At 35.6% G+C, this 13,560-nt stretch overlaps 1 protein-coding gene across 1 annotated transcript in view; it reads left to right on the top strand.

The window, feature by feature from the left end:
* LOC111055569 overlaps positions 1-13,560 on the top strand; it is a 548,424-nt gene that overhangs the window by 354,291 nt on the left and 180,573 nt on the right. The window contains exon 3 of the mRNA XM_039422878.1: positions 13,273-13,427. Within this exon, the coding sequence (XP_039278812.1) occupies positions 13,273-13,427 (155 nt within the window). The remainder of the gene's footprint in view (positions 1-13,272; positions 13,428-13,560) is intronic.

Genomic DNA, 13,560 nt, shown 5'->3' with positions numbered 1-13,560 from the left:
TGTTTCCATCCTCTTCCTCTCATACACCATCTCATTTCGCTCGGGGATCACTTTTGTCATTGTGAGCGGGTTTGTTCACTTCATCTGATTGATTATTGTCAGTCAACAAACTGTTCTCGCTTTCCACGTGGGACAACTCTTGTCGCTATAATATCCCTCTCACTCACGCGCTGTTTATGTTCACCAATTCACCCGGCTCAACCAAACTCATTAATATTCGACCTACCTTCATTTGTTACGTCATTTTAACCGAATCAAAGCTCTGGCGCCTGATTTCCTTGAAAGGATGCGCGATGTCTCTCTATCGTCCTGATCCGCCATGCTATTATTCCACATCAACGAAAATATTAATGAGTGTGGTGTGTGTACCCTACGTTGTCATCATAATCTTCCCCCGTGTGGGAGGATGGAATCCGCAATCAGTATTGAAATTCTCAGCTTTCAGCTGAAGACATTTGGAGATGATTGAATCTCATCACTTCCTCTCGATTCCCAGATATCAGATTTCCATCTCATGATTACTATTATCAAGTTCAGTCTCCGACTTCGAATTTCTTCTTCGATTTCTCCTATTCATCATTGTAATTAATCATAGAAACTCTTTTTCAAGAATATATTGTATTGTATTAATTTTTTATAAGAATGGTGTTACTTTTTCAAGAATAGTGATCATTCAGGATCACATATCCTAATAGTTTTAAAAAAGTAAATTGAAAAATTGAGAAGTTGTAACTTTAAATGTACAGTGATTCGGATACATTCAAGGTTTCTCCCAGGAGTATAATCTACTATCCAATAATATATGATATTGAATGAAATTTATAAATGAATAAAATTCGATACTGCATTCGGAGAATGAAGAAGTTTTTGGGCAATAGCCTGTTTTTCCTTTCCGATCATTGTATTGTTTGTACTAACCTAATGAATAAATAAACAAATATTCCATCTCATGATTGCAGATGATTGGAATAGTCACGTCGTACTCGTAGATTTTATGGGCCTCCCATTGTGGCTGTTTGTAATCATGATCCCATCAATTCATCATTCATTCTCCCACAGCATCAAGCCAGCTTTGTTATCATTCGTAGTATGTAGATTTTTTGTTTGAAAATTTACAAGAGGAAATGGATCAGGAGAAGCGATTCCTGATTTTTAATGTTGTACGAATTCAATCAATGATTTTGTTAATCTAATACTGTTCTGTGTAAGGTTCAATCAGTCATAATCATGATTCAATTCAATTCAAAAATTATTCAATTTCGTACAACATATTATTACAAAACATTGTACCGGTTAAAAATAAAAAAATAAAAAATACAGTACATAATCACAGAGAGGTTAACAGGTACGCTTTAACATACTATCAATTACAAAATTCAGTCCAACAATAAAACAATCAATCTCTTTCAATATTTTTTGCAAATGAAATGATTGTTGTAATATTTTGTTGTAGTGACCCTCGGGTTATAGGTAAGGGGTTGACAAAAACCAAGTGGATGGAATGAGAAAATTGAAATCGGTAGTTCCTTTTTCAGTAGAGTGGACTAAGCAAGGATTTTTGTGCAAGAAGTTTCGTTACATTTATGTTGCTGGTGGTAAGGTGGCTGTCGAGGTGGGTGGGTGGAAGGTTGGAGGTGCCCTTTCAAGCGAGTTGCAGAACCTCTTTTCCATTTGCCTCATTCTACTCCTCCTCTTCCCATCCTTCGTATTCTCTACCATTGTCCACCATTAGCATTCACACTTTTCTAATACCACATGCTTTGTTTCTGCCGACCGGATGAACATTCATTTGCCTGGCATTACATACTTAGCAGTGGCCCAGAAATCCTTTCCAGCTCGAGTTTTCTCTTATTTGCTGCAACTGTGAGTGGAAACCAGCCTAATAATGATTTAAATAACTCTTCACCCGGTCAACCAGCTCCGAGCAGCAGCTTACCAGATGTAAAAGTAAATCCACCCCTACTCTTCCATCATTAGGACCTCTTCTGCTCATTCTCTCCACTCTCAGTCCTCCTACGTCCTTTACTCGACATTGTCTTGTATACATTTGTATGGTGGTACTACGGTTATCTGCTCCCACTCTTCGTTATACATAAGAAGACTCTTGTAGAAGTCTGCAAAAGTTACAAGCTTATTCCAGCTAACAAAATTCACATACATCTCTCGATTTCCTATTCTCTCTTCAGTTTTCCTCCTCAACAACGATGCTCACACATGAGAAACTAAGTAACAGACCAAATCAAAATCCCCATCTTTTCTGATTTGAATCACCTATCTACTATATCACATTTCCAGTATTTCACGAACTTCATTCAAGAAGGAAAAAGAACAAATGAAGATTGATGAGTCTTGAATCATTCGTGGAAAAAATAGAGTTGAAGAGTTACTACTCGCCAATGGTTATTGAGGTGTTTCCTGAGGATCAATCTACAACGTTTTATAATATCAATTTTATTTCTATAACAGATATTGCACATTTATAATATCATATTATAATCAATTTAATCGCCTCTATGAAATGTTGACTCAAGATAAAGTTGAAGGCTGTTTGATGGATAGTGGCCGGAGCAGGTTAGGCAACCAGCTTCACAGGAACTAGAGTCAAAGTGCCGAACAAGGTAGACCAATTTACAAGCAAACAACGATCGCCTGCGTTTCTGATGATCAAGTAGTAGCTATAAATTCAAGAATTTTAAGTTTTTTTTTATTCATTAATGAGAGTTGGAAGCTTCAACTCCATTGTTTTTTCTTACGTAATATAATGAATTACAGTATAATCGAATCACTTAACAGAATATTTTTAGCAGCGGTATTCTAATGAACGTAACAGGCATTAGCAAAACTGTTGTAGAACTATGAGAATATCTATTTCTGATATCACTCCGATATTGCATTGTAAAATTGGAACTGAGAACCAGAAACGAAAATAATTTCATCAACATTATAACATTATCTACATGTATTGTGCAAACTGAGAAGAACTCTAATTCTTTGCTACTAAATCTTACGCTGACAGATGGTAATGAGTGAGAGGCATGTTTATTAAAAACAAACCCGTCTCTCGAGGGTGAAAATTCGAAATGGTTGGTGGAGTTTTGAGAATGGATTTGTCTCTTTATTCAGAAGATGAAGGTGTTGGGCTAATGGATCGGATGAAAAGAACGATAAAGAATGGAAGAAGGAAATTTGAATGAAAGGGTTGCAGGAGACAAAGTTACAAAATAGAGATCATCAAAACTTGAAAAAAGGGTTGAAGTATGAATAATGGAGTTGAGGAAAAATTGGAAAGAGATGGCCTAAAGATAAAGAATGAGCAATAATGGGAGTAGCTGAGCATTGCGTGTGATTTCTATATGAAGCAATAGGCCCAAGGACAATGAAGCTGCTGATTGCGACTCCGATTGGAGCAATTAAAAGAATTGACTTAGACTCGGAGTTTCTCTTTTCGTGCCTTCCGTTTGTGTTCCTCCCTGTTGCCGAATCTTGGACCTGCTATTCTCTGTATCATTTGGCCCTCAAACGTCTGTCTTGTGCTCAGCTCGTAATAGTTCAACTTTCCAACAGTTTTTCCAGTAACGCAGAGCGCTGGATTGCTATCTGGTCCAGTTATGAAAACTCAAGTTTAGGTCTTTTTTAGCTTCGGCAATGGAAAACTCCTATCCAGTAAGATAACATGAGTACTATTATTCCAAAATGTCGCTTTTGGAATATCGTAAATTATAATATCATATTTGTGATTATGAGGATGTATTATAGATTATCAAAATTATCGGAGTTATCATTGAGATAAACCAGCTAGCCACTGTTAGCTACCTTGAGCTGAAATCCAGGTTTTCAACTCTGGATTGAAACTTTAAAACCAATCAGCTCGTTGCTGATTCTTGCTGATCAATGGATGCTTCGCCAAGATTCAAGATTCAAGATTTCTTAATTGCTGGAAACATTTGTGCAAATGTTTTGCAAGTGTTTACATTCATAGAAATAAAATTTCATCTACTTGGAATGATTGCTATGAAAAACAAATCACAAAGTATTCACATTCGAATAAAAAAAAATTCATCCACTTGGAATGATCGCTATGAAAAGATAAATTTGATTTGGAGATCTATAGAAATAGTTTCTTCCTACTCTTGAAGTTCTCACTTTAAAATTAATCTTTCTTAATCTGGGAGACAGAAGCGTATATCATTGTCTGTCACTGATAAAATAATTGTACAAGTTTTATAGATTAAATGTAATCATTTTCCTTTATACTTTTGAGTAAAATTCTATAATCGAGAACTGTACGATATTCATTGAATTTATAAAATGTGTTTAATTAAATTTATTTCTTCAGTTGATCGTATTCATGACCCATCCTCAGTTTCTCGAACACTTGCAATAATAAACACTGATCAATGATTGAATTTAAAAAATATACTGAAACTAATGAGATTATTTCTTATTCGATTCGAAATAATATTAGTTATACAATAGAAATTTCAATACGAGATTCTTGTGAGTATCACCATAGAGTAAAGATACCGTTAAAACTAAATAGGTGACTTGTATTATTTGTCTCAGGTATCACTAACTAATCATGAAAAAGTTATTATCCACCAAATGCGAATTCACTTTTTCATTGAATCAATCTTTCTCTGTTCTCCATCAATTTGCAATGTATTATTCATATCCCTTCATGATTTCTATTTCTCTTTTTGTAATGTTTAAAATAGTTTTATTTTCAGAAAACAATGTTCTATCTGATGAGATATCAGCATTTCAATCCATCTACTGTATATTATATTATCACGTTCAATCGGGAACTTGCACTACTGAAGAGAGTAACACGTTGTTAATTGCCCCGTACTTGCAGCATGTACTGTACTTGTGAGTGATACGACACGAAGGTCATGCGGCTGAATTGAAGAGTCCTTTGATTCACTAGTAACAGTCTGGAGTGGTTAGGATTTAGAGGGAGTGGTTGAATTGGAGGGGTTCTGGCTTGATCGATGGCGGTGGATGGACAGACCACCTTCTCTATCAGGTGGTTCATGCTCACTGGCCTCAACAGATCTGTTGGAATCCAAAAGTTGCGGTCACTTTGTTGTGGCTCAACCGAACGCTTCATTCGTCTCAGTCATAGCCATATCAAATGGCTAACTCACATTTGCAATATTATTGCCTCACAAACTTACGAATGAATCCCCTTGTTGAATTTGTTGCTACAATCATATTTTGTAGATCATGCTTTCCATACTAGTCATATCTCACATAAATAATTTGCTACTTGCAGTTCTGATTGAAGTATTTCCAATATACAATAATGATGGGCTTGCAATACATCTTTTTCCCGAAAGCATGGAAATTGGATAACCTCGTCAGTGCAATAAGGGCTTCTCAGCAGCCTTATATTTTTTCGAAAAATAACAAAGAAGTTCTCACAATCGGTCTGTAAAGTGATTTTTTTAAAATTGGAATTTAAAGTCCTTCGCAAATCACTGAAAATGTCCCATCAAACACTGAAACACAATGAAAAATAACAAGTACCCTTCTTTTTTATCACAACTAGTTTCAACTCTTCAAGAGCCATTTTAAAGTGTTTATTCCCACTCAAAAATGAATCTTTCTTAATCTGGGAGACAGAAGCGTATATCATTGTCTGTCACTGATAAAATAATTGTATACAAGTTTTATAGATTAAATGTAATCATTTTCCTTTATACTTTTGAGTAAAATTCTATAATCGAGAACTGTACGATATTCATTGAATTTATAAAATGTGTTTAATTAAATTTATTTCTTCAGTTGATCGTATTCATGACCCATCCTCAGTTTCTCGAACACTTGCAATAATAAACACTGATCAATGATTGAATTTAAAAAATATACTGAAACTAATGAGATTATTTCTTATTCGATTCGAAATAATATTAGTTATACAATAGAAATTTCAATACGAGATTCTTGTGAGTATCACCATAGAGTAAAGATACCGTTAAAACTAAATAGGTGACTTGTATTATTTGTCTCAGGTATCACTAACTAATCATGAAAAAGTTATTATCCACCAAATGCGAATTCACTTTTTCATTGAATCAATCTTTCTCTGTTCTCCATCAATTTGCAATGTATTATTCATATCCCTTCATGATTTCTATTTCTCTTTTTGTAATGTTTAAAATAGTTTTATTTTCAGAAAACAATGTTTTATCTGATGAGATATCAGCATTTCCATCCATCTACTGTATATATTATCACGTTCAATCGGGAACTTGCACTACTGAAGAGAGTAACACGTTGTTAATTGCCCCGTACTTGCAGCATGTACTGTACTTGTGAGTGATACGACACGAAGGTCATGCGGCTGAATTGAAGAGTCCTTTGATTCACTAGTAACAGTCTGGAGTGGTTAGGATTTAGAGGGAGTGGTTGAATTGGAGGGGTTCTGGCTTGATCGGTGGCGGTGGATGGACAGACCACCTTCTCTATCAGGTGGTTCATGCTCACTGGCCTCAACAGATCTGTTGGAATCCAAAAGTTGCGGTCACTTTGTTGTGGCTCAACCGAACGCTTCATTCGTCTCAGTCATAGCCATATCAAATGGCTAACTCACATTTGCAATATTATTGCCTCACAAACTTACGAATGAATCCCCTTGTTGAATTTGTTGCTACAATCATATTTTGTGGATCATGCTTTCCATACTAGTCATATCTCACATAAATAATTTGCTACTTGCAGTTCTGATTGAAGTATTTCCAATATACAATAATGATGGGCTTGCAATACATCTTTTTCCCGAAAGCATGGAAATTGGATAACCTCGTCAGTGCAATAAGGGCTTCTCAGCAGCCTTATATTTTTTCGAAAAATAACAAAGAAGTTCTCACAATCGGTCTGTAAAGTGATTTTTTTAAAATTGGAATTTAAAGTCCTTCGCAAATCACTGAAAATGTCCCATCAAACACTGAAACACAATGAAAAATAACAAGTACCCTTCTTTTTTATCACAACTAGTTTCAACTCTTCAAGAGCCATTTTAAAGTGTTTATTCCCACTCAAAAATGATTCTTGAAGAGTATAGGAACAGGTTGTGTTGTATTGGAATAAAAGGGAACTAGATATCGTTTATTGTGTTTAAGTTTCCCTTGAAAGAGGAAAGATTACTTATCAATAATATTCTTCATTAAAACAGGATCATCAATCCTATAGACAATCGGCTAACATCGAAATAATTGATTAGAAGCTTTGATCAACATCGATATAATTGATTAGAAGCTTTGATCAATAGAGAATTATAAAAAATTCAGGTATGAATAGATACCGTCTTTAATTTTCTTTTTGATATTGGCCGTTGAAATAACAACTTCTTGACAAGAATAGTGCTATTGGAATCAGTTGAATTGGATTATACCATTCTATCTGCAATCAGGGACAAGGTCACATGAAGCTAAGATGATCCGAAGTACTCTGTTATCTTTCAAGAGTACTCCTACGATGGAGAAGTGAAGTTGTTTCTCACCTATCGAGTAATTCAGCAGCCATGATGCCCGAGTATGTGGAAAATGTAACAACGTTCCGTCGCAATTACTCCTCGTACCAATCGAATAGTGGCTGATTGGAGGATTAGAGGGAAGAGACGGAATAATGAAGCAGCTGGTGCTTGTTATGAGGTGACAATGGCGGATGGCGGTGCTATCGATGACGACAATAATAGTTATATCAGTTCCACAGATCGAAATGGTATTATTACTGCTGGCACACACAAGATGAATGTGTGTGTGTGGGTGCGGGTGCGGGTGCTCGCAATGTGCGAATGTGTATGGTCATTGGTAAGCGGTTAATTGATGAAGTGGCGGCGGCTCATAGGTTGGTGGTGTGATATGGGGCACACACACATGCATGCACACACATAGATGCGCATAGTCGCGCATTGCTCCGGCATGAAATCACATGTCAAAGCCAGCCGCTGTCCCACAAAGGGTTCGTCCGTGTTGTTTACATCTCGACCCATTAAACGGCACCCCCAACCCCCCCCCACATCAGGACAATCACTGCCCGGTTGTCGTCAATGTCAACAGAACCGTCATTGTAGTTGCCCGCCATGAATCGCGGCCGAATCAAGCCTGCGGTGGTCGGTTGCACTTGACCCCTTTTAAACGATCACCTCTCCAACGACAAAAATTAAGCAATATCACGTTTGCGAGCCTTTGAATAATTTTCAATTAAACATCTCTGTATAGTTTGTGCGGTGAGTCCACTGCTTGTATTTGACAGTGATTGACATTCATATTCGTGTAATGATAATATAATATGTCATGTTGTTGATCGAGTACTCATTGATCGAGTTCCATGTTGAAATTCAGTACTTGTGGGAGTATTATATAAGTCTAATAAAGTTTTTTCTCATATTTGTAATGTGGCTGACAAAATTGGGAATTATTGTTTGTTGAGGCCGTGAAAATAACACTTGGAATTTTATTAAATGAATAATTATAACAATAATTGAATATCAATTATTAGATAACAATTAAATATCAATATCGTATTGTATAGTATGCAATAGATATGCATTCAGCTCTGATAGATGTATAGTGACGTTTTATTGTGTATGGTACATAGATTGGATATCTCTGATGAGATCCACTCATCCAGTGAGAAGCATTTGCCAGCTCCTTTTCTTAAAACTCCCCCTATTAGCTTGATTATTCCGATCCAGCGATCTGGAGGAAGACTGACCAAAAACAAGGGACAGAGCAATGGAAATGATAATTAGAGGACAGAGTGGAAGCAGTTAACCGTACACTTGACAGCTCTCCCCAATCCCAATTGCAACGTACCTTATCTGTTCTACAATTTTCGCTTATTTTGCAGTGTCTTCACCCTGTTTCCTTCCCCGTGAATTAAAGTTTAAGAGGGGATTTACTTCATTGAAACAATTGTGAAATTTCAAGTTTTATTGAACACCTATACAATAGTAAATCTTCAGAGAAATTATTGTAGCAGAAGTTACTGTCAATATTGAAGTCAGTCATTGATGAAAACCATAAACTTTCATCCCACGGTATATAGAAGAAGACGGTAGGTGTCACGCGCATGTTTGTGCTCAATTTCCGGTGTGGCTGTCGTGATTTTATATCCAATCATCTGTTTTTAACAAATTAGTTTCATAAATATTGACAATAGGTTGGTGGCGGTGACGCAATCCAGCTGGCTGGCCACTGCGCACACATTTCATGGCCCCAACCGTTTCCATCTGAATACCGTGATTAATCCTACTGGAAAACTATTTGATCTGTGAAAATAGATAAATATGAAGGTTATTGAGAAATTTGGGAACATTTTTTGCTTTTGCTAAAAATAAAAATATTCAATAATTATATTATGTCAAGTATATTATCAACGGTTCCTATGATATTCGATTCCCACCAAACTAGAAATTAACATAAAATTTTCCCATGAAAAATAAAGCCTACATAATATACATGTAATTACGTATATTACAACGTAGGAATGAACATTCTATTCATAACAGGGAGCAAAGGCAATTCATCATTTTGTAATAATATTTACTTTTCAATTTATAAGTCTCATGAGCTTTTTTGTGAAATAGACTAAGTTTATTACTAATGTTGATTTCATGATGACAAGTAGTGGACTACAACTACATTTCTGGAATTTGAGATCAATATTCATATATGTATGTTGTTCCAAACGTCAAGTAAATTCCATCCATTATATCAGATTGGTCTTGATCACTGAATTAATGGAATGGAGCAGGGAAATCACTTCTGAATAATTCATTATTCTGCTATCCAGTCATCAGTTCAGTTATCGGAAAACAAGTGAAAATGGATTACCTCGATGAACAATGGATCAAGACTGCAACACGCTTTTGTAATTCAATTCATCGTAATTTGGAAAAAGTCGTTCTCCAGGCATTATCAACGAATATATTATTAATTTCCTAAGCCGTCAAACTAATTGAAATTGATTATTAAATATATATCAGCTAATGACACAGTGACATTTAAAGGTTAATTATTGAATTGAGCGACAACCACGTGCATTGCCAGGAGGGATTCTGGCCCAATCAACTGCAAATTGAAGGGTTATTCCCGAAAATTCGAAAATAATGTTTTTTAACATAATGAACCAGTCGATTTCTAATGGAATCATTATTTCAATATACAATATCTGATGTTTGATATTCCCAATAAATGAAATTCAGTAGTAATAGGTTAGGGAGGTTTTTTTTATTCGGCATAATAACATACTCTTCTATTATGCTTAGTGAGCTCCATCATTACTTTCTGAGGTATTCTATCGTGTATGGGAATTGAATTAATTTCAATCGAGATAACGTTTCTGTATTGCAAATACAGAATCTATTGCAAATACAGAATCAAAGTATTGCACAATACTTTGCAATAGATCAATTATTCTAGATTCGGGTTTTTTATCCTGTTTCACTGACATTATTACTCTGGAAGAAGAAAAGATAAGGAAAATTAATCCTTTATTGATCATAATTCTAATAAACTTTATATATAATCCCCTTGTGATTTAATCCACTCCAACATAAGAATTCAAACCTAATTATAATAATAGATTTTCCAATAAGGAATCAATTATTAATGGAATATGACAAGTTAGTTAAGAACGGAAAATATTAATATTCTAGTGGAAGAAAAACGCATTCTAGAAATTGCAATTGAGCAAGTCTTCATTATTTGAAAGATCAAGAATATCATATATTTTCCTGATGAAAATATCGTCTAGCAGCAGGTTCTCAGTAAGTTTTCATTCAAATTTCTACATTTCTTCGAGAATCCATATTATTACTCGCAATCACTGAAGAATTGTGTTTTTCAATTTTAATCGATTGCTTTTCCAGTTTTTCAAGTGGAAATCGTGAATCTTTTTCTTATAAATATCTCAAATTATTCTTCTCCTTTTCTTTACCAACTTCTCATACTCTCCAACTATTATGATCGTCCCAGTTCTCCTAGTCCTAAGTCATCATCAATATTTCTGGTATTCATACTTCAATTGCAAACAGAAATAGAGGTGTCACATTTAGAAATTAAAAATTAGAACAAGAGGAGAATTGATTTGGGAAAACGAGGTCCAAGTCAGAGGATAGAGTTAATGGAGTACTTGACATTTCGGGGGTTCTTTGCCGCCTTGCAATGTCAAACGAACAGGGCAGAGGCTCGACGCTGTGAATGTCACCTGGACCTCGCAACCCCCCACCCACTTCCACTTCTTCTTGATTTTGTATAAACCTGTCTCCTCTCCACTCCACTCTTCCTTGATATCCTCTTCGTCTTTGTCCACCAGGAATCGCTATCGAACCTTTGTCAAAGGGGTTGTCAGTGAATGGCGTGGAAAAGGGGGGGGGGTTCAGAGGCCATTGCCTCTGTGACATTAATCGTTCCCCCCACCCTCCTTTGCCGACCACTGACCATTTTGACCCGTCTCCATTCTCAGAATACATCCTGGCTATTAAGTCGGGGACCATTTGATCCCAGACACAAAGTCAGTGCACAAAACAATTCTGCAATAGTTCATCGGTGTTCAACTGATCGGTTTGTTGAGTACTCGCCCATTCCTTCAAAATTAATTATGAGAATTGTAAAATTGAATAAAAAAAAGTGACGAAGATTGCGAAGAGTGATGTGAGGGGATGTCTGGTGATGAGCAATCAATTTCAAAGCAGAAATTATCTCCAAGTTCCCAACAAGAACTGAACGTGATACGAGATCCTTAATTTCAAATCAAATCGACTATTGATAATCTCCAATAAATGAAGAAGTTCACTTTCAAATCTTGCTATTTTCTTTCAATTGTTTACATTAAGATCAAGACTTTGGTGGATAAGCAAGATCTGCACTGAATGACACCAGTTCTTCTCCTTCTACTTCATCCATTAACGCTCTTATATTTCAAAACTAGCAGGTAACCCGTGCTTCGCAAGGGTCTATTTTAAAACTTGACGTAATGAAATCCAGAAGAATTGAAAATAGGCCTATAAGAATCCTCGGTTGATTAAGAATTTATAAGCTGCATTTCAAGTAAATCAGTCCAGTAGTTCAGACGTGATGATGCGTCAAACATAATTTCCCTATCCTCTACACGTGTATACGTCTTTAAGCCCGTTCTTTCCTCTATTATAGTATAGGAGATGATAGATAGATGGATATATCATCCATTTATCTATCATCTTCTATACTATAATAAAGGAAATGAATGAGAATAAATTTTGAAAGGTTTGAGATATCAATGTGCGGTTTTCACCGTACCTTTTCTCTGGAAATCCTATCATATGACCACCTTTCAATTAAAAAAAGAAGTTGAATTCAAAGTGGTGGTTCCAAAATGGCGGAAAAAATTTGGGTGTGACGGAAAACCTGTTTTTATCATTCGAAAAGGATCCCTAATCTTACCTATCTTCTAATTACCCTTTTAAGAGAAATGTTCTGAACTGAAGAATTTAAAGAATATTGAAGAATTTAAAATAGGTTTGTAACCATCCCCGGTTAAGCAAGAATCTATATGCAAAATTTCAAGTTAATCAGTCCAGTAGTTCAGACGTGATGATGCGTCAAACATAATTTTCCTATACTACTTTACACCTGTATACCTGTATAATAATATTTTTTAATTCCACCATATGATTTGGTTTTTTTTTATGAAATCGTATGTACTATTAATGAATTTTGAACATTAATTATGAAAAATCTAGAAGGAAAATTGAAATTTGGGCTTCCAGGTGCACGAGATTGATATTTTCAGAATCTATGTTCAAAATTTGGAGATCTAAATCATTCCCGTTTTTCCAGTATGCAATCCACAAGTTGACATGTTTTGATGCGAACAAACGAACACACGGACAAACGAACACACGAACAAACACAACCCTACTCTCTCTTATTATATATAAGAATACGACCGGCTTTTGTATCTTCAAAGAAATCTTCATCGTTATTCATTTTACAAATCAATAAATAGACACAGCCTATCAAATCACTCAGACGAAAATATTCAACACCCGTTGATACTCCCCAATCCGGTGTTGCAAGTGGCATAGACATGATGCATATTTCTGAAACTTTGTCAGAGAACTTCAATATGAGCATTTCATTGTGAAATTTAATTGGATTCTCATTCAATGATGAATTATGTCCTTTCTATTGTTTTGAAAATAGTAGTGATACAATTATTATTGATTTATGGAATGATTCATCGAACGCCAATGAACATAGAATTTGTATCTTGCTTTTGCAGAGCGGAGCTCCAGTACACAGCGAACAGCACACTTTCCTACCTGAGAGTAAAAAGACTGCAGGTTTCCGACGAAGCCGTGTACAAATGCGAGATCACCTACTTGGAAGTACTTGAGGGCTGTCAAGTGGTCCAGTTCATCAACCTCACCACACTCAGTAAGTTGGAAAATCTTGCTTTCCGATTATCTAGAGGTTGCCATTTGGAGTATTAAATATTCGGTAGCTCACTTAATAATATATTCTATTTCTATGATAGTATATAGTATGAGTAATACCGAGGAGAAAAGAC

This window comes from Nilaparvata lugens, chromosome 3, assembly GCF_014356525.2.
Source record: "Nilaparvata lugens isolate BPH chromosome 3, ASM1435652v1, whole genome shotgun sequence".
Taxonomy (NCBI): domain Eukaryota; kingdom Metazoa; phylum Arthropoda; class Insecta; order Hemiptera; family Delphacidae; genus Nilaparvata; species Nilaparvata lugens.
Note: the sequence above shows the minus strand (reverse complement) of the source record. Positions and strands in the feature narration are given on the sequence as shown.